The 27,528-nt window shown below is 40.6% G+C and overlaps 2 protein-coding genes across 2 annotated transcripts in view; one reads left to right on the plus strand and one right to left on the minus strand.

The window, feature by feature from the left end:
- Positions 1-27,246, plus strand: part of lrmda (leucine rich melanocyte differentiation associated) — a 248,002-nt gene extending 220,756 nt beyond the window's left edge. The window contains exon 7 of the mRNA XM_055227013.1: positions 25,050-27,246. Within this exon, the coding sequence (XP_055082988.1) occupies positions 25,050-25,129 (80 nt within the window). The 3' untranslated portion in view covers positions 25,130-27,246. The remainder of the gene's footprint in view (positions 1-25,049) is intronic.
- kcnma1a (potassium large conductance calcium-activated channel, subfamily M, alpha member 1a) overlaps positions 1-27,528 on the minus strand; it is a 293,601-nt gene that overhangs the window by 11,272 nt on the left and 254,801 nt on the right. The window lies entirely within an intron of this gene.

A 27,528-nucleotide genomic window follows, 5' to 3' on the forward strand; every position in this document is an offset into this window, starting at 1 on the left:
AACCCGGAGAAATGAGGTGTTTGTAAAGCCAGTTTTATTCCTGGACTGATAAGGACTGATTAGACACTTTATGTGTATGAGAAAAGTCTACAGATATCGTTTTTAGAATGATTGCAACATAGGGTCAGATGTACAGGCCAGTTAAATGTCCCTATAGTGCACTGACCTTTGGATTTCTAACTGTGTAATAAAGTTTCCTCATCAAAAATGTACTCGGTGAATGGAGTTGTATTTTGTTTTTGTTCATGTACACATATTTGAGATTCAAAAACAAACGTGCATGTCGTCTTTTTAAACTCTTTTTTTATATTTTCTTACCAAATGCCCAAAAGAAAAATCAACAAATGCTTTTTTTTTGTCCCATCCATCCAGAATCCATCTCAAAACTTGTCTCTAGAGCGTTAGATTAGCATATATCCCTGAACTAACTCCTGCCTGGTTTCTCATTAAAAAATGTTTCGATGGTGCTCCCTGTATATGCCAGCTGAACCATCATTTTACAACCAGGGAAAGCACCCGATTTTTATAAAGTAAAAACAGTTTTGCCCCAGCACATATAAAGTATATTGTAAAAGCAGCTCCGCAAGTTTTTATTGGCAGTAAATCACAACTGTAACACTGGTGCGTGCTTGCTAGTTGTTGTTGTTGTTGTTGTTAGCACTGGCATTACGTCCAAACTCCAATCTGGGATCTGAAAGTTGTGAAATGTGCTTGTAAACTCATCATGGTGAATAATTAGGGTGGGAGGAATGCAGGTTTGTACCACTTCAAACAGTATAGAACTAGCTCGCTTTTTCATGACCCTAAAAAATCCTAGACTTTAAAAGATTTCACAATGTCTAAAATGTGGAATAACGACTTCCTTCACCCATCTCATCTCTAGCTTAGTCATCAACTATTTAACTCTTTCAAATAAGTCAAAAACGTTTTAAACCCCGTTCCCACTTATCCCGGGTGCATATTCCCCTATCATATATACTCCTCTTGTGTGGGGACAGGCTCTATTTCCTTTATCGCAGTCTGATGATGTGGTATTATTGGTGAGCAGAGTGGATTGGCCCAACAACATGAATATCCATTAGTGAGGCCCTATGGAGATGGATGAGGGGAGCGAGGACGCAGCGGAGCGGGCCTGCTATTGCTCACCACACCTCCGCTCTGATGATAGCTCCTCTCTCATGGCCCTGTGACTCTGGCCTCGGGAGTCACCCCTGTCCTTCCGGCAAAACTGGACAGGACTTGCGTAAATGCCATAACTTCCTTGACTCTGTGATAGCCCAACATTAATCCCGAAGGTTTGTTTGGTTTTTTTGTGCCAGTGGAGTTGTTCAAAAAGAAAAATTCTAAAAGTTTTACAGTGTTTAGGAACTGTGCATGTGAACAAAGCTTAGGTACATAAGGAAAATGCATAATATGACATTTTATTGCACACCTGTATCACTGTTTATACTTGTTTTGTTTTTTTGGTTAATTGTGAGATTTTTATGGCAGATACCCTTCAGTACTAAAAGCATTAATGTGATATGTGGAAGTCGGTGATAGTTTGTATAAAGTGCATGCTTCAGGTGAGCTTTGAACCATCTACCCTATGGTTGGAGGGTGAATGACTTTTTAACTGTGGCGGTGTTTTTCATAAAGTAATTGAGTGGTTTCTCGCAATTGTCCTGTTTTTGTATCCTTATGAAATATGGAAATAATTGAATCTTACCTGTGAAAATCTAGGCATGGCAAGGCACAGTTCATATGCAAAGTAATTCAAAGTGCTTTACAGAATAAGAACAACATTAAAATCACAATACAAACGGATCAAAACATAAATAATCATCATAAAATTAACATTAAAAGAGAAGAGTGCAGAATAAAAACCTTCATATGTACAGCTAAACAGAACGGTTTGAGTCTGGATTTAAACATTGTCAAAGTAGAGGCCTGTCTCACATCTTCAGGAAGAATGTTCCAGATTTTAGTTGCATAAAACTGAAACGCTGATTCCTCATGTTTAGTCCTGACTCTGGGCACCAGCAGGACGCTCAGAGTGCGACATGATTCATGTGGCGTATGTTGAAGTATGATAATAACGTTACATATAAATACTGTGAGAATTAAATAAAGCATTTTTAGCACATTGTAATTTTGGTTTACATTGGAATCTTTAATCATCCAACCCACTGACCAAAACTGCATGTGAATGTTTGCTCAGGCATTGTTAAAACCTATAAAGCAATCACACTTCAAAATGAGGCGCGGAAAAGGGAATTCTAAATAGTTCCGAAATAACTCTTTCTGAATAAAATATGACACAAGAATTTCTTTGTGACATATTCCATTTTAATGAGAGACTTTTCCAGACAAGTAACAAATGTTCCCAATTTGTTTGTGAAGGCTGGGATTTATTATCATGTCAACGTGCAGCTCTGGCTTCCCCTGCAAACTCCTCATACACTTTTATTTAATGCATATATTCGTTTACTGTAACAAGCATTTCTGAACTATAAATTAAACTGATTCATACTCGGAAACATCCGCATCCATCAGGCCTGAAATATGATTATTACATGCTATGAAGTATTTTCTCAACAGCAGGAAAATATGCAGCCTCTTAAATCTCAACCGTCCGTGACTATTTTGGACAACCTGGTGTTATTTATGATTGAGCAAACTCCATTGGACTGTGGGCTTATTAAGGCCCGAGAGTTCGAGTCTGAGGGAATTTGGCAACTGGTTCTTAATGTGTCAGAGCAGTTCGGACAAGGACGAGATTCCGTGCCAAGCAATCCCAGCCCATTTGGAAGAACATACTAGCTTTGGACCTTGGTCTGCTTCCCGCTTGCTCTGGTCATTCTCACGGAAGTCCATAAATCACGCAAAGTAGAGAGGTCAACGCTTGAATCAGCTCCGAGACAGCCGATTGCTAACTATTATTCATCCCCCACCGGTTTTGATTTGTAGCCTGCGTGCATGACAAGCGAGATGCAAGTATGGTTCGTTCTTTCAATCAATTTTTTATTTTTTTGGAAAGTTGTCATGCATTCCAAAGGTGCATTTCCATCATGGTAATTTAGGATGAGGGTGCCAGATGGTTTTGGATATTTTTACAGCACGATGGATGCCGGGTCCAGCGCGTTTCTTCTGTGTCAGTAGCCCTTGAAACAAATTGCTTGGCTAGTCGGTACCCTTCAAGCTGACAAATGACCACCAAATCGCTGCCAGATGCCGGACAACTTGTCATGCTAAAGGGGATAGCATTGGACCAAGCAAAGTCCTTGTTGTGCAGTAATTATTGTATATTAGCATACCTGTTAGCACGGGGGATACACACTGTCTCCTATGTGTACAAGTTACAATCGCAAATCCTGTATTTGTCTTATTCCTTTACCCCGAACCATACATCTTAATCAAGCTGCTTTTAATAAATGATGTTTTGAGTAGGCTGTAGATCGTAATTCCGGAGTAACTGATCTCGCACGCGGTAATCATTCAAGATGAAAACATGCCTTAATGCTAGTCTGGTTAATGGCTCCAACAAATTAGATTCCAATTCACTCGTGAGCTAGTTTATCACGGCGCCTGACAACACATTTTGCATGGGCTTAACAGCTGCGCTACATCACCCAAGCTCTCCGCCAGGGCAAGATCGTAACTTAGCCATACACGCAGTAGAGGCACTCATTTGCGGTGAAAAAGGGCTCATGGTGATAATTTACAAAGGGGAGAAATGTGAATTGGGGGCGCCCTGTTAGCGAACACACTCCAAACAGCAGTGACGCAGAGCTAAGGCTAGTGCTTAGCAACGCGGGGCTGTTAGCGCGTTAACAAAAGGCAGGTGATGTTTATTGCAGTTCTGTAGGCGCATATGTATAGCATGTGGAGTCAAAGGGTTTAATGTCTAATGTATACAGTTATAGGTGGCAAACGAAAAACTTGTAAAAAGAGACATGTTTTACAGTGGAATTCACATAGGACTTGTGCAGCTAAAAGCGTGGTTATATATCATATGAGTGTGTTAATTAGCCCCTACATGCACAACACTCAGACAAATCGAGTTGGAAAAAGCCTCGCACATGTGTTGGCATATTGTAAAATATATTATAGGCAGCAGTTAAACTTCAATGATAGTTGGCTGCAATTCAGTACACACAGCAGCACGTGCAATCACAAAAGTGGAATAATAAATAGAAGTTAGTAAAAGTAAACAGTTCCACATAGCCACATAGCTCTGTTTGTGAGGTATTTATGTAAACATCAATTGGCCCAACGTGAACTGATTAAGAATGTATTGCAATTATGATTATTAATTATATTTTGGGTTTCATTCCTCGTGCACTCGCTTTGTCACACCTCTACAACATGCTTTAGTTTGAACCTTTAGCCCCGCCCACTTTGTCCTTTCTGCCATGACACAAAAACAATGATCCGGGATAGTCTGCAGTTGTTTCCCTATAGTTTTCCAATTAGAAGAATTGGGCAAAAAGCAGTGACCTGTGAGTAACTACTGTTGGTTTTATTTGGCCCCGCCCACCTTTACCTCTAAATGCAACTAAACTGTGGTTTAGTTCTTCTGGTTAAGCGGGGATCAGATTAATTTTAATGGAGAATTTAGTTTAGTTTAGAATTTGTTATTAACCAAGAAAATGCTATGTAAAACAAATAGATTATATTATAGTCTTTTTTTTTCCTTCTTTCGCAGCTTTTTTCATTCAACGCATGATGTAGAGAGCATTTATCTTGACAAGAATAAATTAAAAACAGGTACAGGCTCTTTAAAATGTTGTTTATATGCTGAATTTTAAAACCTTTCAGTTATAAAGTAACTGTAAACACCTGAATAACACTCAAAAATTCTGCCAGTGAAATTTTATTTAGAATATATTTACAGTTGTCAAATAAAGTTTCCCATGATACACTCATGGGAAACTCTTGCCAGGTCCAGGAGTTTGAGTTTCCTGGAGTTACTTGCTTGCACCTCCCGACTGCTCTGGGTGATACAGCACTGTTTAAATTAGAACCAACTTCCTCCGGGCTCTGCAGCTTTATTAAGTCTCTGCATGTGACAAGTAGCTGTTTAGAGCCAGGAGCTATGTTTTTCACATGGAATACAGATGTGCAGATGCCGCTACATCACCGAGAGGCAGGGCTCTTCAGCAATGTAGAAACCTATCTATATCGCTGTTAGGGTTGTCAGAAGTATCGAAAATCAAATGCTAATCGATACTAAGACTAATATCGACACTAGATACTCATTTCAGCAAGTATTGAAACTTTCAAAGGAGAAAATTTAAGCTTCCCTGAATTGTTTTAGTTTCATTTTCCGCTTTATCAGAGCAAATAGAAGACCTCATGCTAAGGTAAAGAAAGTACTATTGTTTTGTGCATGAAAATCACATTCTGTTACTAAAAAAGGAACATGTTTTATCTTCGTTGTGGCATCGTAATCGATCATCGAAATCAAGTTTTACATTTTAGTAACATGACGACACTAATATGCAAAGTAGGCCTATAGTAAGTACTTTCAAATACAGTATATTAGTGAATGCTGCGGTTCTCTTGGGTCTGAACGCCTTTGCAAACCCACGTGCACACAGTAGCCTACACACACAATGACTTCCTGAGATATTGTGGTGAGCTCATCTGTCAATTATGCTAAGCTCCATTGGGCCATTGTCTAAACAGTTTTCTCACTCACAGCCCAAGCCACTGATTTATTCTCAGCGGCCTCAGCGTCAATACACAATTGGGAGACGCTAAGCTGTGATGTCTGAACACAAACTATTGTCGGAGTATCAGCATAGCTCACGTTAAGTGCCATTTAGATTATTCATTGTACTGGGATGGGTGAGAGTCGGGGTTGGATTTGCTGCTGGTGAATTGTATGGAGCCTATTATCCCATATGGTAGGGGGTCTCGTCTGTCAGCTTATTCTAGCCTTGTGATACTTGTTTCAATAAATGATGGAATAGCAAAGGCGAAACGTGGAAGATATTATTGAGAATGAGAATGCATTTTGTACGTCTCATACTTTAGACAATACATACTGTAATGACCTGATATTTTGTGTTTATCTCAGACTTGACACCTTTTGTTGTTCTAGTAAGCATTTATGTGTTGTTAATGTAACTGCTTTTGTATGTGACACTTGGTTGCTATGCCGACAAGTTGATGTGAAGGTTCCATTGGTCAGTCACTGGTTCTGTTTTGGAGTCTGGCTTTAGTGAGTTGATACTGCTGTTTTGTTTTGGGGGGTTTTTTGCTGCTGTTTTGGTATGGATTATGACCCCTGTGTTCAGAAAATAGACAACCAGAATAAATCCAGTGTGTTTCCTTACACCAGAGCATTACAATACGTTGGATTTGTACAGTTTGCTCAGACAATGTTCAGGAACTTAACACTCAAGACTTAATTGTCCTTGAGCAATGGCCGACTTGCGTGCAGCACCTGGGGACCCATCTGCCGATTTTGAGCTCGGGTCATGGTCAAGATTAACTAGCTTGGTTTTAGCCCTATATAGTCTGACTTACACCTGGTTTAGCCCTGTTCTAGTTCTGGTTTAGTCCTGTTCTGGCACAGGTTTAGTCCCTGGTTGTTGTGGAATGAATTAAGTATTGAGGATTATAACTTCTGATGACGTAGACCAGATAATAACTGGTTTAGTACAAGTTTAGTCTAATTTTAATGTAATATGCACATGTGTCTTAATGTAAAATGTGCAATGTTCAAGTATGTGCTATCCCCATGTCTATTTGAAGGATTGGATGTAACATAAGCCTTGCAAATAAACAAACGTGTGATACACCACTGTCAGTTCACCCTCTTATATCTCATTGGTCATTCAAAAACCCGCTTTATGAAGTTTAATGTTTGGACCCACATAGGGTATTCTCGGGGTCATCTCTGTCCTAAAGCTTAGTAAGGTCACCCTATCCTTACATGAGTGCCGTCGCTGTTGTACTGAATCAACTTGTGTTTCATTTTCTTTAAAAACAGCAGGCTCCACTGTAACTCCAAGTAGCAGGTCTATGCAGCTCATGTGGAATGAAAAGGCCAGGGTCAGGCAAATGCTAGGAAGCCCACCACAACCTTTTAACGTGTCACTCCGATTCACAGATTAAGTCGCCTTAAACGGACGGAGCAGGTTTCTCTGTCAGCATAATGGAAGCCGACAAGTTATTTCACTGTCATAATTTGATTTGCTTATAGATTCTGGCATCGCATGTCGCAGCACAACAAGAAGATTAGATTGACTGCGCCATTTTGGTCAAAGAGGCAAATTTATCCTCAGATAGTGATTTTCCATCTTGGTTGATTCACTGAGCTCTCTCGGGAGATGGATGCGTTCGAAGTTTTCAAATACGTCTAAACCTTTATATGGGCCCTGGCAATTTTTGCATAATAGTTTTCAAATACCAAGAGACCACAGCGTTTAATACAGAATGCAAAATTGGAAAGCGTTTGCAAAGAAATTGAATATATCCAATAATGAAAATGCCCTCTGTGCGCCCGGAGAGCAGCATAGGAGAAGTAGTGTACAATATGCTTCTCCATTTGACACCATTAGCGAGAGTTAACGCGTAACCTTTGGCAGCGCTGGACAAATCTCAGCTCTTTCCTGGCTTGTTCTGGGGCATCCCTCTGGAGCTCAGTATTCGGACATTTGGATGGATGAAAAAGAGCATTTTTGCATGTCTGGAGGTGGGAGTGGGCATTACAGTGACCCCCGAGCAGCCAGCAGCATCTCTGGGCTAGCTTTGTTTTCCCCTGCCCTTTTGATCCATGGCTAAAATAACAAGCTTAGTTATGGTTGTGCCCTCAGCCGTGAGGAGAAGTAGTTTGAAGCGTAATTTTATAGGAGTGCCCCCCTTATAGAATATATAGCGCCATCACGGGTGTTATTGTTTTGCTTTATGTTGCTGGCTGTAGATTGTAATGGCTAGCGCTGAAAGGATGATATTAAGATAACCTTGGGAGAGAAGCGATAACAGCCATGGGCGGCTGTCCTTCGCGCCGTCGCTAACCCGTTGTGACATTTGGGCTGAGGAACGGCTCAAGCACCCCAAGCAGACCTCTCTCTTCTAACACTTTGTAGTCTTCCAAATCCTGTCCATAGAGTGGGAATGCAGCATGCCATTTTTCATTAATAATCCCAGGTATACAAATGCCTTGACCAGAATCTTTTGCTTAAATTACTTGAGATTTTCATAAAAAGTGCATTTAGTTGTGTTATAGTTTTTCAAGATATTTAGTTGGTTTTAGTTTTAAGTGATTAAGTGAGTTTAGAACAAAAGGTTGCCACAATTTGCATTTTGTTGTTGCCGTACCTCAGGTCACCGTGTTTGGACCGTTGTAAATTTAAAACATGACAGTACTGTATTATGTTACAATATGTTTTTGTGTGTTTGATGATTTTTTTTCTTAAAATGATACATTTGTCTACTCAAAGTGATGTAAAGAGACATGTTTAGGATTTTGGTTGTAAACTGATACACTGTAAATATACTTAATTTTGAGTTTTATTTAGACTATTGTAATTTGTATTAAAACTAATTCTCCTTTTACCTTCACCTGGTTTTGCTGTATGCCGTCCTTTTTTAAATCTGCTAATAATTTTCACCCACTCAAGTTACATAGTATACGCCTTGTTAGAAAAATGTGCTGATTTTTTTCTTCTTTTTCTAGGGATGTCCTTATTTCTAAATTAAGTGCTCAACCTCCTCCTGGCTCCCCAATGTCAAGTTGCATTGTGATTTGCTGTTATCCATTAGTAATCCTTGGGCGACACGATGCACAAATCAGGGATATTAGCCTTGCGATGTGCAGTCGATAATATTTGGCTTCATTAATTCCCATGCCCTCAGATGACACCCATTGCCGTTTGAAATCTCATCCCCTCTCTTCTCGCTCTGTACCTCAGCTGTGGCTCAACCAAGCAGCCAGCCAGATAATACGGTGTGAGCTCTGAAACATGTACCATTATAATTAGCTTTGTCAGGTCCTAGCCTCTACAACCCCCATGCAGATAATATGATAATATGTCTTCATAACCAGCTGACCTTACATGCTCAATATTTCTCCCCTTATGAAGATTACATGTCAATAAAGTAATTGAGTCCCCGGGTGTGTGGCAAGTGAAGATTTAGGTTATTGGACTTTTCAGGGCAGTGATGTACGAGCGTTATTATTCTACCTGTCAGGAGATGTGCAGGGGGCTGAGGACAGTCCAGGAGTGTCATAAGGGGGGGGAAGAGATAAGGAAAAAGAGGCTGAGAGGAGAGGAGAGAGGGGGGCGGAATGTTCCAGTCGGAAATGAAGACAGGGCAGGGAGGAGCCGGGATGAAGCCGAAGAGCCAGGATCATTTCTCAGGAGCAGCCGACAGATCCACACTTAATCATGCCCTCATACCTGCACGCGCTGCCCCTCCTTCACTCTCTGCATACGAACAAGGATATGTCATATTAATTAAGAGGAGTAGAGTTACCAGGGAGCCATCCGTCTAACCGGGCTGCACCGAGGCCACGCCGCCGGTGAAATATGCAGCGCAACACAAACCTATCATGGCACTGCTGTCACTCCTGATTGGCTGCTGCAGCCCCATCACTTTAAAGTGTGGCAGGGAATCAGTCTGTGTAATATGATGTGACCGTGGTGCGCGGCATGTAATGTCAACTAGGACGCTATTAAAGGTATTACATGCAGCCGAGACGTGCAGGACAGTCTGCTTAGAGGTATCAGGATACAGCTGTGACGTTTAGCATGTCGACTTAACTCATTAGCAAACTGTGTCCCTGATAAATTATTTGGAAGAAATTGCAAATATTCTATCGTACATTGCTAACAAAATGGTGGCTATTAAGACGTTTTAATCCAACTTAGTATAATAATGTTAAATGGAATGCCTCAAGGCTCAGTTTGGGCCCATTTGATTTAAGTAGAAATGAGACTCCTTTACGGAAATCCATCCAATTCATTAAGAAAGTACAAATAATATTTCAACATTATTTTATATTACCCAGTGGTCTATTGATGCACATTTGGCTGATCCCTCCTTCTCTAACACATGTCTAAATGTGCAATGTTTTAATCAGTATTACATTACTAACAGTATTTGAATTCACTGATTTGTGCTATAGAACACTGAGCTCCGTTTGGTGGGGAGATACATGCATTGTTTCTACATTGTTTTCATTCTTTTTCCAGAAAGGCAGTTAAACCTTGCTCTAACTCCCCACATAGTAATTTGCAGTGTGTTACTGACATATACTGACAAATCGTGCTAAATACCATATGTCAGGGTACTTTTGTGATCTGTCATAATTTGACTGTCACTGCAGAGCGCGGGGAAATGGGATGTGAAAATGACTGTGCTGGATTGAGGGCCAGCGATGAAGGTTACACACATTTTTAGAAGCGGAGGAGCAGACACAGGGGACACACAAAGCAAAGCTAAAGGAGATTTCCGAGTGTCCTTTTGTATTAGGCCTGGAGATTGATATCTTCCAGTCAGATGAAGCTCTGATGTGAGTGATCCGGCCTCTCCATCATTGTGACATGCCGCTCTTGGCTAACACTCATGCGCGCTGATGGGCACACCCTACGCCACGAGGGCTAACGCTAACACTAGCACCTTCCTCTCCTCCACTTACTGTGCACGTCGCTCCGCCATCTCTGTTCTTTTATTTCCCCTGCCCTTCTCCACTGTTTTCTGTCACCATGTCATGTCCAATCACTGTTTGGCTGGCCAGGCACTCAGCGGGGCCAGGCAGGGAGCAGGGAGCCCCAGGTAGAGAAGTGCCTAACAGGCGTCAAGATGGCCACTGAAATGACTCTAATAATGGGCTCCCAGACAGGCCGCTCAGTTAGGATGGAGAGTAATAAGTGCTGGATGTTTGCAGGGGAAGGAAGTGTGAAGCAAGACCGGTGACCCAGGGCAGTGCGAGGAGGCAGGTGCAGCCGGCCAGGGCCCACAGCCACAGCAGCGGAACAAGAGCTCACATCACTATTGACACGTGTCGCACCACAGGACGCATGTTTGTTTAACTGACAGCGTGGTGAGGGTAGGAGGATTGGTTAGAAATAGGTACAGATAAAGACAGTACTTACGGTTGGCGGTTGTCTTAAAATGCTAAAAGAAATATAAAAGCAAATCTGATCTTTCTTTGTGGGTGTGTTTAACAAACTATCTATATTGATAGTATGGCTAAATGTCCTTTTCAGTGACTTGAAAAGAAGCTGAACGTTGTGCCATCTTATTTTGTGTGTATAGGCCAAGTAATAATGGGTTTTGAGTTTACATCTTGTCGCTATGTTTCAGACATCACAGCACTCTCAACTATTTATATGCTGATGCTTATATGTAGATGGGTAAATGGGCACACCTTGTACATAGTTAATCAGGTTGTGGAATTTTCCCTTTGTTTATTACAAGAAACACATCTGAGACCAAGCCATCATCTTCAATCTGAAATCAACCGAACACTTAACACTGCAAAGTAATTCACAATCATTGGAAAAACTATTGACCTTTGACAAGTTGCAAGGGCAATATAAATGCACTCTAGAAGATCGACATGCTAACGTCCCAACCAAAGTCTATACTACTTAAAATAAATGGTTTAATTGGGCAAGTTTAAGGAGGGAGACTACTATTGCAAGAAAAGACTGAGTTTGACCTTAGTAACAGCCACTACATACATTAAAAATTCTGGACTTTATTTAAATAATACAGTGAATTATGACTCTTAGCCTATTGATTTTTTTATATTATATGCAAAGACTGGGTTTATGGTCTGTGTAAATGTATCAGTCTGAAGGAGCAAGGACACCGTGTATGAAGGCCATAAATCTCACCTCACATTGTCACCTTCAGAGCTCCCTGTGTTAAACTTGAGCACTTCCTCTGTAGCTACGTTCGTCGGCCATCTTTGACTTGATGGAGATTGCGTGTGACAGGTAGTGAGGTGCCATTTTGTCCAGTGAGGCGTGAAGTCCATCATTGTCTATGTACTTGGAGTTTAGTTAACATGGCACTTAGCCGCTGACGTCGCTTTCAAGCCGGCAAAACACTGTCATTGTCGTGTCATTTATCTTTGGCTAACCAATTTTCAGCGTGTTGCCCTCTGAAAGCCTCGCTGGATGCTCCTGGATATGTAAACTACAAAGACTGTGAGTCCTCTGTATGTTGACGATTAAATTCAACCTGTTTGAAATACAGTGGTCAATTAGTAACAAAAAAGGTCAATATTAACAGAAGAAGGCAATACTGAAAATGAAAAACAAACACAAAAATGAGAAAGCCTACACCAATTTCAAAACAATAAACTTGAGGACTCTGCTATTTAACAAAAACATCTGAGATATACAACAATTACTTTATTTTTTTTTTATTCCATACATTCCTAAAAAAAAAAAAAAAAAAAAAAAAGACATTGCCAAGGAAAGAATAAAACAACATAACAAATCTCAAAAATATAGCCAATTAAACAGTTTAGATTTTAAACTGCTGTATAGTTATTATCTATGACACCTGTGAATCATTATTTTTATACATTTTAAATCGCAATATTGAGCTGACTTTCGTATTGGAAAACTGCGGTACTCAAATGGGAGCTGAATGACAAAATTACTACGCAACGTTATCGAATTCTATGCCTATCCCCGATTAAGAAAATAAAATTGGAGAAGGAAGTAAGTACAAAGCTGTGAGCATGTACCGGTGGCAGTGAAAATGGGGGTTGATTGGAGCTATGACATCTTGAATACAGGAGTATAAAGGCACGCATGAATCACGCTTAATACGACTTCGAGTGGGCAGGTGAAAAAGGTACACTGCTATAACATGGGTAAAAGCTTCAAAAAGCCTGTAATAAACAATTTTGCATAACACATAACATATTTAGATCAGCATGTTACCTTTTATTGTTTTGAAACGCTAAGTCACTCACCCTTCAGAGCACACAATCAGCATGTATCCGGCAAATGAAACAGAATTGTTGTGTGGGAGCTTAGGTGACGTAGGCTTGTGGGCTGAGCATTGGACAGACTCTTACAGCTAACAGTAAAATATAGCCCAGGAGAGTTTGCTAAAATACTCAAACATGCATGAACGACATCTAAAACTTATTCAGGCATGATTTCGATGAATGAACAACATTATAACATTGTAGAAAGCTCACAAAACCGATTTAGCATCTTATCCCCTCTTAGAAATGATGAATTCAAATGATCAGACCTATTATTCTTTAGTTTTTGCTTCTATTTCCATTTATTTTCTTTGGTCATTTCAGTGTAGTGTCCCTTCCGGGCCACCGTAGAGGCTAACACTTACATTCATCCCGCCAGCGTTGTCCTTCCCAGTGCGGCTATCTGCTAACAAGCTACTTCCCTTTGAACAGTTTTATGTGCTTAATTGACCTGACAATGGGCTTCATTACGCAGTCCTTTTCATGCTGTTTTGCCTGATAATTATTATTTAATGTCTTCCATTGGAGAGCATCATTAATTCAGCCTATCCCTGGCAATGTCACAGAGATCCACAGTGAAGTTATCTGTCTCCACTGATTAATATGACGCTCTTTTGTTATTGAATCCTGTCCCTGTGATTAAAGCTTCATTGACTGACTCGCTAGCCGCTCTTATTAGCAGTGCCATTAGCCCGCGCCGCCAAATCGCTAATAGCTGTTTTCACTTTTCCCTTCTATTTCGGTCAGAGGTGCGCGCCACTTATCTGCCTTTTCTTTTAATTAGAAATCCCGGCTGTAATGAAGAAGACAATCGATCAGCGTCTAGCGTAGCGGGCTGCGTTAGCCGATTTGCTATGCGCGGTGTTGACAGACAAAATGAGCCTTTATGATCACTAGCATCATTAGCACGTCCATGTGGCCTTAAGGAGACGCGCCGCCTTTCAATAATAATAATAATACCAGAGCCCACTTGTCATTATTATGCTTACACGTGAATTTTTGTTTAGCCGTACTGTAATGCGCGCCCCTCCCTTTAAGCTCTTATCTCTTCACTCCAGAGCTACTGTAAGCACTGTTCTCTGTGTGGAAGAAATGCCAGCCAAATTAATTCCACCATTTTCTTTCCACCATTAGGCCCCCCACGACGCTAATCTTTTTCTTCAGTCAAAATTGATGTGCCCCCAGAATTCAATTTCCGTCCCATCTTTATACAGTAAGCTAGGACTACAAAGACTGATACGCATTTATCTGGTTATAGCTGTAATTCACCCATCAATGAATAATGCCATCGTCAATTTAAAGTGTTTGATTATGGCCATTTAGCCTGCCGACAGTGATGGAGTGCTGCTTCCAGTCCTCTCCATAATGTACTAAGATTTCTGCACGCCAAATTCCAATGCTTATTAGCAATTAGGCTATACAGCGATTAATTACGCTAAAGAAAATACGGCCGGGCTTTCTCTGTACATAACATATCGAATGGGGCGTTATTGCACTTCAAAAAGAAACATGCGGTAAAATCAACTTAGTATTGATCAGGGCCGGTTGAGCCATGACCTAGCAACCTTCTCCTGACAGCCCATCAGCCCGTGGCAATAGCAAATCTTTCAACTCTCCATCTTGTACAATTTATATATTTATTTTGGCCACAGCGGTCAATAGTCTGTATGTGTGCTGTTTTTACCTGAGTCATGCGCCGATTCCCAAGTCTACGTCCAGTCTGCAGCTCTGTTTTCCCAATAACTCAAAAGTCTACCCTTACTCAAAGTCCAAGCAAAATACGGAATAAACTGCAATGCGTTTGTCGATAACGAAAACAGGACAAATAGTTAATTTTATTGAACAAGAGTTTTGATATAAAAGTGCCTTTTTTATGTTATTGAGTGAACTGAGAGATTCTAAGTAAACACCTAAACTACTTTATTAGCAACCTGCTGACATAAAATTACATGACATATTTCCTTTTTGTTAGGTTAAGGAGGGGGTTTTATGCTAAATTCACTTTTTGGAACTTTCTACCATGTATTTTAAATATGGTGTGTTAGCATTTAACCAATAAAACTGTAATACCCCCTCTTTATTGGTAATACCCCCTCTTTAAACACACTCTTTGAATCAAAACAATATCATAAGTGATGCCTATTTAAGTCCTTGTTTAGGCTAACATTAGATTCATTGGACTAGTCAATTTTATAAGCATCACTTCTGCTGTTGAGCTTAAACTATATTTTAAGCAAGAAAACCAAGGTGCAGAGGTTTCACTCCTGGACAAATGAGTTATTACACCATCACATCCAAGGTGACTAGCCCAAGGTGTCTAGCTCAAGTACACCACCGCAACAGTTTACTATAACAACAGTAAGAACCATCTCACTATGAAATCAGCGAGAAACATCATTGTCAAAATATTCAGGGGAATCTGGCAATCTGAATGTTGAACTTAATCTTGAAGACGCTTTACGTGAGTTTTACTGTATGAAAAACTGATTCCTAGCATCGTAATTATTCACCACAATGACTTTATAAGTGCTTTTCTAAACTTTGAGAGACGTTTTGTGAGGTTAAGCTATCAACAACTAGAATGCTAACGGCACAATAACATTTTTCTGTGGTCAGTGGTGGAACGTAAAAAAGTAAATGTTGTAAATCACTGTACTTAAGTATACATTGTAGGTATATGTACTTATATTAAGTACATTTCAAACTGGATACTTTTACTTCAGTACATTTGAGATGTGTCAGATACCACACAAAACACAGCTCATTTCAGGGACGGCGCTTCATAGTACATCGTTATAAATTACTGCTAACTGCTAGCTATATTTTATGCTTCATTGCTAAAAGGCTACAAATTAACTTGATAAGACCATAGCACTCCTTAGCTCCTCCAAACAAAAATGTCTGGTGCCGCTCCTCGCCAATTTTTTTTAGCCGCATTGACAACCATTTTAGCTTTATTAGCATCAGTCCGTCGCCAGTCCTCATTTGCGCCTGTGCATAAATGTAGAAACAGCAGAAGAGTAGTGTAAGGCAGAGGAGCCATGTTTGGAAGTGTTGACAGGCTAACAGCACCCTGACTGACAGCTCGTACACAGCGCGTCAAGCTAGCTGCGAGAGGTGCCGGAGAGGCAGGCTGACGTCAGGGCTTCATCAAGTGTCAGCACCTATCCACTGTACCACTGCCTGATGGACAGGAGGATCATTATGCACGCTGGTACACTTAGGACTGCTAATACTGATTATGAAGGCAGGAATGAGAGCGCGCATGGGAGATTAAACAGGAAATCAATGAGACTTCAAAATATTAGCACTATATTTGATTTAGGCACTGATATTATGATGACTTGTGTAAATAAGGAAAGTTAAGAATCTCTTGGGCGTAAGTGACATTTATATAACATCACAAGAGTCACTATTGACACATTTATCATAAACAAATTCATAATCATTACATAACTCTATTATTCACTCAATATGTCTATGGCTGTTATAGAGCCAACTGTTAATGTAACAGCTTGTTTTTTATAGATGTCTCAAAATGCCTTAAATTGCAATAATGAGCCACACTACAAACTTGGTGATGATAAGGTTTTGATATTGCCACAGCTGCCCTGGGACTGACCGGCATAGTCATGGCTGCCAATTTGTGCCAGTGGCCTCTCCACCACCATCGATCATTCTCCCACACCACAATCACACAAAGACGAGGCCCAAGGACACACTTGTGTTCATGGGCTTTTGACACTAAAAGGGGCCATGCAGAAAATGGGTCTTGCCGTAGCATTGTTATATTGTAAAAGGAGCTCTTAGGGTCAAAATTAGACCACTGCTGATTTTTTATAGTCCAAGAACCAAATAATGCTGGTGCGCTGTTAGCATGCTAGTTGCTGTTAGCATTAAAGTGTAAAGTGTTTGTCTACTTAAGGTTGGCGGTTCGGATCACGCTCTCGACATAAACATCATCGGTACAGCAGTTGGATCCACTGACCCACAGGTTGGAGGTGCTCCCACAAATGCTGTCATTGTGTCCTTGGGCAAGACACTTAACTCACCTTGCCCCCAGTGGCTGTGTACGTTGGTGTATGAGCGTGTGCGTGAATGACTGAGTGGCTCGTTTGAGTGCTTTGAAGGTGGACAAGTGCTGTGTATGACCATTTACAAGCTCATTGTGGTGAACTATTGTGTTATTACGAATGCCATATATTAGGACCGCTGCAAACCATTTTAAATGAACTAGTGCTATTTTTCAGATTTTTAATCAGGTTAGTACAGCCCCTTTATGATATATTTTTGTCATATTTTGGCAGTAGATTCAATTCAACACATTTTTCATTTCATTTTGATATATAACTCATCAGCACCTATTCTCTGTGCTTGATGGACAGAATTATCATCATACAGCCTTGTTAGACTTATGACTGCTAATACTAATTAAGAATGCAGCATGTGAGATAGCAGCTTATTAAACCACACACTCATTTTTTACAGTCCATCATCTCTGGATATTTACTGTGGGCTTTCCTCTCCTTCCTCCCGCCTCTCCGTAGCTCGCGCCTGGGTGAAAAATGGCCCACGTCTCCCCCGATAGCTCCACGTGGATGTGGATAGTATAAATGGCTAATGAATTACAGATGAACATTGACGCAAATGAATCTTGCTGATGTTCCCAGGGTTATATGGCAGCTATTTAAAAGTTTAATCAATACTCTGAAGTTGAGAACATGCAGGCGCTGCAGTAGTTTGGCTGCAGTAAACAGCCGGGAGGGGAGCTGCGAAGGCTCCGGCCCGAGGTATGCATCATAATGACAGCTATTTATGTTTAATGGACTAAATATTTTTTATTGGAGCAGGATTAATGTCATTTTCACTGGGCCATGTATGCGTTTGGAGTTTTTCAGGGCGAGGAGCGAGACAGGCGACATCTGTTAAAATGCTTAATGATTACTCCAGATATGACACGAGATAGACTAAATATGGATTCACCTTCATCTTGTAACACTAACCCAGTCTGGATGTGTCACTGCGGCTACACACTACAAGCCCTGTACTGTACTGTATTGTTCTTATCTTTCACCCTATTGAATTAAGATGCCAAAAACTAATAACAATTCTAAAACAAGACTGACCAACCAACGAAAACGCATTTTAGATTTGGAGAAGATAGAGACGCTGCGGTGGCTAATAGTTCTGCTGCTGTGAAAGTAGATATGCCAGAAGGGAGGTACTTAAAAGGAGCATAATATGTAAAATCTGCTTTTGTGTTATAATGGTGATCTTTAGTTCAGGGTCATACACACAGGGTTAAAAAATGTCACTAGACAAAATACTTCAAAAAGCATAACACGTCTTTATATTTTGAATTTCTTAAGGGGATCGGATGTAAAGAAAACTTATTTTTAATTAAATGTAAAACTATACTGAACGATATGAATTTAATATATATTTGGTCGTCAACAATGTTACTGTTTTAAACCATATAAAGCCTTATATCACACAAAACTGCCTCCTGTGAGCTATTAGTCATGTTATACTGCTGTTATCTCATCAAAAACAGACCTGGAGTTGTGTTTTGTTTCATTCACACATGTTTGAGTAACATTATTATTAGTCTGTCTACATCTCAATCAGAAGCTCAAAATGCTCTATTCACCTTATGATGTCATTTAATGGTAGTTTTAAAGTTAACAGCTATTTTTAGCCTCATTTGAACGGTTTTACTCTTGAATACTCCTTACGTTGTTGCTTTTATTGTCGTTTTACCTTATGTGATTGTCAATAGAAAATCTCTGGTGCACCAAGCAGTGGCACAGTTTAAATGAGTCTCAAACATTAGCTTTAACTAGCTGTAATAGCAAATCCAGTGCTGAAATTATGTAAATAATTCTAGTGAAGCTGAATTTAAAAACACAGTGGAGCTTTTTCTGTATTATCACCTAATTATATCATAAGGAGGAAAAGTGTTTTCGGTTTGAGTGAAGAACTCAGCCTAAATATGCAGGTTTGTGTGTTAAACATGTGTGAATAAAACAAAACACAACTCCAGGTCTGTTTGTGATGAGGAAACAACATTATAACATAGATCAAAAATAGTACAATATAGGCCCTTTAAATATTCTTATGCCCCCTAGACACTGGACCACAGAGGGAGTGCCATGTGACTGCTGTGCTGCCCCCTGTGGACTGGAGCTGGTCACTTCATCTCATCATACTGTCCTGAACTGTAAAAATAGATGGATTATGATCATATATATTTTTGACACATGCTATAATTAGTCTAATCATTTCCTCACCTTATGTCTTTCTATAATGGTCTTGCAAATAGAGTTATGCTGAAGAAGTATTTTTCCCGCAGAAGAGCCCAAAGCAATGTTAGAAGTCTGGATGGATGCGAGGAGAGGAGACAGCATGCTCAGAATAGATAACCTTGGTGTTAAAAGCTGCGTGTGCCGGATGTGTCTGTGTCTGACATATTGATGGCCCTTGAAAAGAGTGGCTCTGATTGTATGCAGGGGACAATCATTAAAGCTCTCCATCTCCCTTCCACACTCGCCCCTCTCTTTAGGAGCACATCTCAGAGTATGCACATCCTCTGGCCTGATTAAACCCGAGACGAATACGGAGCCAGAGGAATACTGAACACAAGCATTCTGCAAGCATGTCGTCATGATGCTAAAATTAAAATTCAATATTCAGGACTGAAGTTGGATGTATTAGAATAACTTACACAGTATTGATATCTACTGTCTTGTTGCGGGTAGATAAGTTTAATGCCATACTGTGGAACATTCTAGACAAAATCATAATGCCTATATGCACCTTTAAAACTGATGTATGTGATGTACTGATGTATTGGGATGAGAGCGGATTGGCTGTGCAAGCGAGGTCTAACCTGCTTCACTTTGCTGTCAGAAAAAGCTGTTCTAAAGTTGTGCTAGGGGGCAAAAAAATCATGCATGTGAAAACTAACGATACGCTGAGGAGTTTGTGAGAGCGTGTGAGAACAAGTTAGATTAGACACATTTAAATACCCGTTTCCACCTTTCACAGTTTGAAAATCTCATTCCAGCTTTAAAGGTACACTGTGTAACTTTTCCAATGGGGGTCGTTCATCTACTTGTCTCCGTGAAAATATGAATGAATCCGTTGCATTAAAATTATCTATGAAGCACTTATTTCATTATGAGTATTTTTATTGGAAAAACATGCATTCTAACTGTGAATAGGGTCGCCTCTCCAGAGATCTGACTTATAAGTTGACTTACCAGCTCCACCTGCTTGTCTCCGTAGAGATATATGTCATACTGTGGGATATTCTTAGCAATGCAATAACATCTTGCTGACTAGCAGAAAAGTTTCGTAGTGCACTTTTAAGGGTCTTCTAGTCTAGTATATAAATGTACATAAACAGTATTATGTTGTATTTCATGAGAAGTGAAATATAAGTAAAAGTTCTCAAGCTTAAAGTTGTTTAAAGTGACTGCAGCCATATTCTCCCACATCATCAATAACATTAAGTAGTTCCCAGACTAAGTGCTCTGTACATAGCCTGTGTATAGCTGGTTCACACTGCGACAGAATGGCCCATCAAGCCCCCGCGGAGCAGACACATGCTTTGGGTAATCATCTCCAAAGAGCAGCCTTCTCACACACTCCACAACATCTCCACCCAGTACAGAGCCCGGCACAGTGGCCCTCCACACTACAAGGTGCTGCGTGACATATGTGCCCGGGCAGCCTGATGGCACCTCCGCCGGGGCACCATGGCAACGAAACACTCGGCGACACTTTGTTAATGTGTCACGTTAATGGGCGCTCCCACTGTTCGCTCCGTTTGTGTGCACATCAAAGGCAGGTCGGTGAGATGTTTAGTGTAGAACTAGCATAGACAAAGATATCTGGCATATACCGGGAAGATTTAGGGCTTTGGAATTCATAGTGTTTGATACTGTGTCACTTCATTCATTGGGAGAACCTGGAATGAATCCAACTTGAAAAGGTCAAAGCATCAACTCTTTTCAAAGACTAAAGTTGACACAGGCTATGTTTGTTTACATGGATGCCAAAAGTCTGATTATTATTACCGGTACATTTCTGGAGTCTGATTATTGAAATGTGACAGAAACACTTATAGAGCATGTGAGTAATCTGATCTGTTTAACTGTGCATATGTTGACACGACAAATTATGCAAAAAGGGTAAACTAATGTGGGAAAGGAAAAAAAAAAGAAAAAGTTAGAAAGAGTTATTTTAAAAGTACTTGTGTGACCCTAAAAATCACGTCACCAGGTATTTTTAATCCTTATCGTTATCTGATTTGTACTGCTCATATAAATACCCACTGTGCAAACAAATCATAGCGGTCATTTCATAACGGGGAGGTTGGTGGTTCCATATTATCAATGTTTATGTAGTGTGTTGTGGTGATCGAATAGTCTGTTGGCACAGAACGGCTGCTGAGTTTCTATCGGTCAAGAGTGAATGAATAATGGCCTCCTGTAGTGCGTTCAGAAGCTTGTCAAGGCTTGCTTCTGTTTTGTCTTCAGTTAAAGGCAGTGTTCCTGATCATTACTGACTTAAAAACTGTGAAAACTCATGTTCACTTTCTACAAACAGAACCAGTTCATTTTCATCTGTTTGGTTTTTGTTTGCAACTGTTTGTCCAAACTTGTTCCTCACTTTACGAATGCATTCCTAGCATCCTAATTAGCGCACCAGCCTTACTTCCTGTTTCGCGGACAATAAAATCCTTTATAATTATATGCAGATAGCACACAGGGCTCATTTTGACCTTAAATTCTGTTATTACAATGTATTGGTCCTGAGGCAATACAAATTTTACTTAATTGCATTTATACATATATTATACAGACATATTATTTATTAGAAAATCATACAAACCCCCATTTCTCAGATTATATTCCCAGGCCCTGCTAGAGTGTCACTGGTCACACATAGTCCAGAGTGTGAAGGCTGCAGTAGCTGTCCATATGTGACAGTTGGACCTCCAGTCTACAGACACAGTCCCTTCCACTAACACCTTATAGGAGCTAGTACTGCTAGCTCAGTGGGAGAGAGTTAGCTTTTCCGCGGGCTTTTGCTAGTATATGAGAGCCCCCAGTGCCCACATGATCACAGCGCTGCCAGACAGAGCCTAGTCCTGCCGTGTCAAACCCACTCTCCAACCATGGCACCCATATCCTCCGGCAAATCACCCACCCACCACCTACCAGGGCCGGCTGTACCCCCACCAATGCTCCCATAAGTGTCACCAGGCTGCACAAGTATATGTACCTCCACCGGGAAGGCAGCAGCACAGGCAGAGAGGCAGGCAGGCACGGAGCGCTCCCATGGATGTTATCGGAGGTGACAGCTCCTCACACTTGAGTGTTTGGATCACCTCAAGTCGCTGGGGCTATGAGGGGGAAATGAGCACTGCGCACTACAAAGTCCAGATTTAGATTGACTGAGCTTGTCCTGGGGCCCGCTCCCTCTCCCTCTGCCTCCGCCTGACAGAACACCCACTACAGCTGCGAGGGACTGCTGGGTGCTGCCTGCCTGCGTCTCCGCCACTGTCTCCTCCACGCAGGCACTTTGAAGGGTGGCGGGGAGCGGGGGCAGACGAGAGCGCCCGTGTCAGGTTTGGTTAGAATCGAGGCTGGCATCAGAATATGCTTGGCACTAATATGGCACCAGTATCTCTGTCCCCATCTCTGCTTTCTGTCACTTAGTTGCCATTCGCTCCCCGCCCTTGACAATGTCTCTTTGGATTATGTGATTGGACTTAGCGCTCGGAGCAGCCCTCATCGCCGTCTCTCCTCCTCTCTTTCTTTCTTTCTCTCTTTCTCGCTCTTCTCACCGGCTGTAATGCACTTGATGTCTATTTAAAAAGCTAGGCCAAAGCTGCGCGTGTTGCCCTGTCAGAGCATCATTGACAGGTCTAATGCCACTTGTCCTTGGCGTGTTGGGTGAGAGGTGACAGCGAGCTACAGCCGGAGCATTCATCAAGTGGGCCAGGAGAGGGGGGACATCAGAGGCACGCTCAGCAGGCCAGACGCTGTAGGTGTGGACAGGCCGTGTGTGGAGACTCACCTCATAACAAGAGGCACGGGAGGCCATCTTGGTTTCAGGCATTTTGCCTTCCTGTGATAGAACTACATATTTTCATTTTATTTGCTGTTTTGGGGTCTTATTAGCATGGCAAAACTAAAGCAACAGGGAAAAACATTTTGGACAAAATAAAAATGCCAAAATAATTAATCAAAATTCAACTTGTTACAAGGACAATTAATTTATTTAGAGAGAGAGCATATTTAAAAACATTTTCACATGTACACTTCTTTAAAGGTGCACTCTGTAACTTCTAGTGAAGGGGTCTCCATTGAGATAATATTGCTGCGCATATAATGTTACAGTATGGCATTAAAATGATCATTTAATCAGGTGTTTGTTTATGAAAATAGCATGCATTCTTACTGTGAGCGGTGTCACCTCTCCACTGATCTGACTTATAATAATTGGCTTGGTTTTGTCACCTGCGTGTCTCCATTGATACATAGGCATACGAATTACATCTCCATGTAGACAAGCAGGTGTCAGTTTCCTGTTATAGGTGCCATTTTGAAGACTTCTAACATTCAAAAGATGGAATATTTAGTTAATTGCTTTGGCAACAGTCCCAAACATGGATAACCTACCATAACCTCATTTATTTTAAAACACAGATCTTTTACCTTGTTCTGTAGTTCTGCATTTCTGATATATGCGCCATACATTTCCCATATTGATTAGAAAAACATCCTAGGGCTGATTGGATTGTCTTGTTGCATATAGAGCAGTGGCCACGCCCCTTTCCTGCTGCTGGCCTATTGCTTTATGTGCTCCTGCACATGCTAAGGATATGGAGCCTGTATGATGGTGTAGGCCGATGTGGGAGTCTGTTGGCTTGTTACAGTCAAGCCTGTAGGCTCTGTTAAGAAAGCCTCATCTTTTCCTGCTACAATGTTCATTTAGAGCCAATTTACCTACACTACAGTTGATTGTTAAGAGTCTCCCCTTATGTGTGCTGGTGTGTACAATCACTTCATTTTACACACTATGTTGATGTTTATGGAAAATTATCCCTTTTAACACTGTAAATTCCTTGTTGAAATTAAAGCAGACCTATAATGCAAAATCAACTTTTTAGAGCTTTTAACCATGCTGTAGTTGTTTCCTCTTCTCCCTTGGTAATTAGAGTGATTCATGCATGTTTGAGTAATCTTCATACTCCAGTATTCAAGCCGTCATTTCTCTGATCACCTTCCGTTTTTACCTCCTCTGGCAAACACCCACTGCTCTGTACTTTCTTCGACCTTCAATTTAATGTTCTTAATCGGTGATACACGTAGGATTTGACAGCGCCGTGTAGCCATTTTGGTACAAATTTAAATAAATCCACTACTTGTGAGTGTAATGTGCAGCTATCCATCGGAGGTGGTCGACAACTCTACAGCTCTTTGTTGTGGTGATGTTTACAGTGACATAGATTATAACTATATAGCAGACAAAAGCACAGTATGTCTTCTTTAAGGTATGCATTATTAACCCCTCATTCCCTGTACAGATGTGTTGTAGGTACATACTTCCCTTATATAGACACAACTTTGTGGCATTGGTGCCACAAAGTTGTAGTATTCACTACTGGATATGTCGATATTAATAATCATGAAGTTTAAACAACAGCTCCTTAATACATTTGGTAATATAAACAAAGGGATATTCATGGGGCAAGAGCTCAGTTGGTAGAGTGTTTGCCCACTGACCCACAGGTTGGCAGTGTGGTTCCAACTCACACAGATGAATGCTGTCCTTGTGCCTGCATACACTGGTGTATGAATGTGTGTGTGAATGGGTGAGTGGTTCCGAGAAGGTGGAAAAGTGCTATATAAAAATGTGACCATTTACCATACACTAAATTGTTGCTAATTTGTCGACAAAAAGTTTATTCAACACCAAAACCTACTGTTCAATCCTGAACCTGCGTTAATCTCACTATATTTTCTAAAATTGTATTATCTTTAACCAGATTTATTTGAATATCTCTCCATTTTGTTTTTAGGTCTATTCACCAAGTGTCGTTACGTCTACTACGGCAAGCACTCAGAAGGCAACCGATTCATCCGGAACGACCAGCTCTGATGTCCAACCACCTCCACACAACTACCAGCATTATTATACAGCACTGAGCACAAGCAGGAAGAAACCAAGCCAAATCTGCATCTTTTTACCATTATTATTGTTATTGTAAGCCACCAATCATGCTTCTTAATTAGTATTGCACTATATATGGCAATTGAATCGAAATTGCAGTTAGAGTTGGTATGATTATCTAATCACGAAGGCTACAACCATTTAGCCACTTGCTTCTGTGCACAAAAGCAACCAGCAATCTCACTGTTAGCGTCACTACTTCCTGTCCAGTTTTATGTCTATGGGGTTTTTGCAGAGTCACACTAAAATTAATAAATATTTAAAGATGAGGCAGTGGACAAGGAGCTGTGTGTGGATGTCACTGACAACATGACGTGACAACACAACACAAATAAAATGAATACTTCACCAGTTGTTTATTTTATGTTTTACCGATTTTAATAAAAGTGACTGTTAGCTTTGAGAACAGTGAGCTAGCTAGTGTGCGTATAGAATGTCCTCTGCAAAGAACAAAGTACCCTTTTGTAGAAATATCTTTTTGTACACTTTTTAAACATACATCACAATCAAAATTACAATAATTTTTCCCCAAAATCGAGCAGCCATATTCATATGTTTCAAAATGATGAGAAGTTGGAACTGTTGCCATAGTAATTAACAATTTCGAACTAAATATTACATCTTTTGAACGGTCCTCAAGATGATGCATACACCAGGAAGCTGCCTTTTCTTGTATCTTAACCCGGCCTCTCCTTTTGAGCTTTTGCCCCGTGCAAGTTTAAAGTCAGGGATGACACTTGAGCTGACATGATTGCCTCTAAGCATCAGCAGAGCCAGCACAAACAAAGCTCCTCTCTCCCTCTTTTTCTCTCTCTCTTTCTGTCTCCGTCGGTGACAAACACATCCCTCCAATTGCCTGTGTTCCTCTGACAGCCATGATGGATCACCTATCTACTGCTGCCACTAATCAAGGGTGAAGGGGTGACGGTCACACACCTGGGGCCTGACTCGGGCTCATCACTCTCCCGCAGTTCTCTCTCTATCTCTCTTTCTCTATTCTCCTCCTCTCTGTCTCATCCTTTCTTTCTGTCAAGGCACGCACATCTGCTGTTAAAAACATTAAGACATTGATGCACCAGCTGTTTAATATTCCGCGATCAAACTCAAGGCACGATTAGACTGAGCGAGAAGTTAGTTTTTTTACATTTGATTTTGACAAAGATTTTCCTGTATAGGCACGAGTAGCAGGTGAAATGCTTATTAAAGGTGGACTATGGAACTTTTCTGGCGCTGCTTGTCTCCATAGATATGTTATTGCTTTGCCTAGAATGTTCCACAGTATGGTATTAAACTTGTCTATCTCTATGGAGACACCAGCTTATATGTCTGTGGAGAGGATGCAAGTTTTTCCAGATATTCCTAGCAACAAAAATATCTTTAATTGAATGAATACTATAGAGTTTAATAGACCACTTTGGAGCATTTCAGGAAAAGTAATATCTCCATGGAAACCACCCACTAGAAAAGTTTCAATTTGAACTCTACTATGGCATTGAATTTGCCTGTCTGTTCTATTTTCTAAGGCCTTATCAATAGGTTAAATGTTTGGAAATAAAACTTTTTATTTGTTATTGTTACAGTGATTACCGGCAGCAAAATATCTGAAATATTTTTGTCAATTGCTTAATAAAAATATAATAGATGTTATAATGAAAGAAATGTTATAAAATTATAATTGTGGACAGTTAAAAAGCACTGTGTTGGACTCTTCATTCTATTACTGTCTTTTATGAAGGCAAAGTGTATTTTATTATTTTAGTACATTCCATTTATATTTTATGTCTGCCAAGTTTTTTCACCTACTGAATGTATAAGAGTCTCATATGTTTAACTGATTATCTGTAGATAAAATAGAGCCTGTGCAATAAGCACATGGAAACCTTGAATTTCAACCCTCTTTCTTGTTAGTGTGTCTCCATAGTTTTGTATTGTATTCACTGTTATTGACTCAGGTTGTGTCGAATGATAAATGAATGACTGTAATGAAACGCTGTGAATGCTCATGTACAGTTTGTATTGGCTCATTAAAGACATTTGACTATGTCAGTCCTGTGTTTGGTCTGTCTCTATAACTCACACACTACTACACCCTCTGCTCCAGCCATCAAGTTAGCACGCACAGCTGCATTAGCCTGTTAGCTTAGCTTCCAGAGTGATGTGTGACTGTTTAAGTGTCGTAGATGTTCAGAGTAGTGTGTGTGCGTGTGTGTGTGTGTCGGTGGGGGTGCGTGCGTGTGTGTGTCTGTAGATCAGTGCTTCAGTCACACAGACAGGAGAGGTCACATTCACCCACAGTGTTTGGTCACCACTGTAGTTTACACATGATA

Source organism: Periophthalmus magnuspinnatus, chromosome 15, assembly GCF_009829125.3.
Source record: "Periophthalmus magnuspinnatus isolate fPerMag1 chromosome 15, fPerMag1.2.pri, whole genome shotgun sequence".
Classification (NCBI taxonomy): domain Eukaryota; kingdom Metazoa; phylum Chordata; class Actinopteri; order Gobiiformes; family Gobiidae; genus Periophthalmus; species Periophthalmus magnuspinnatus.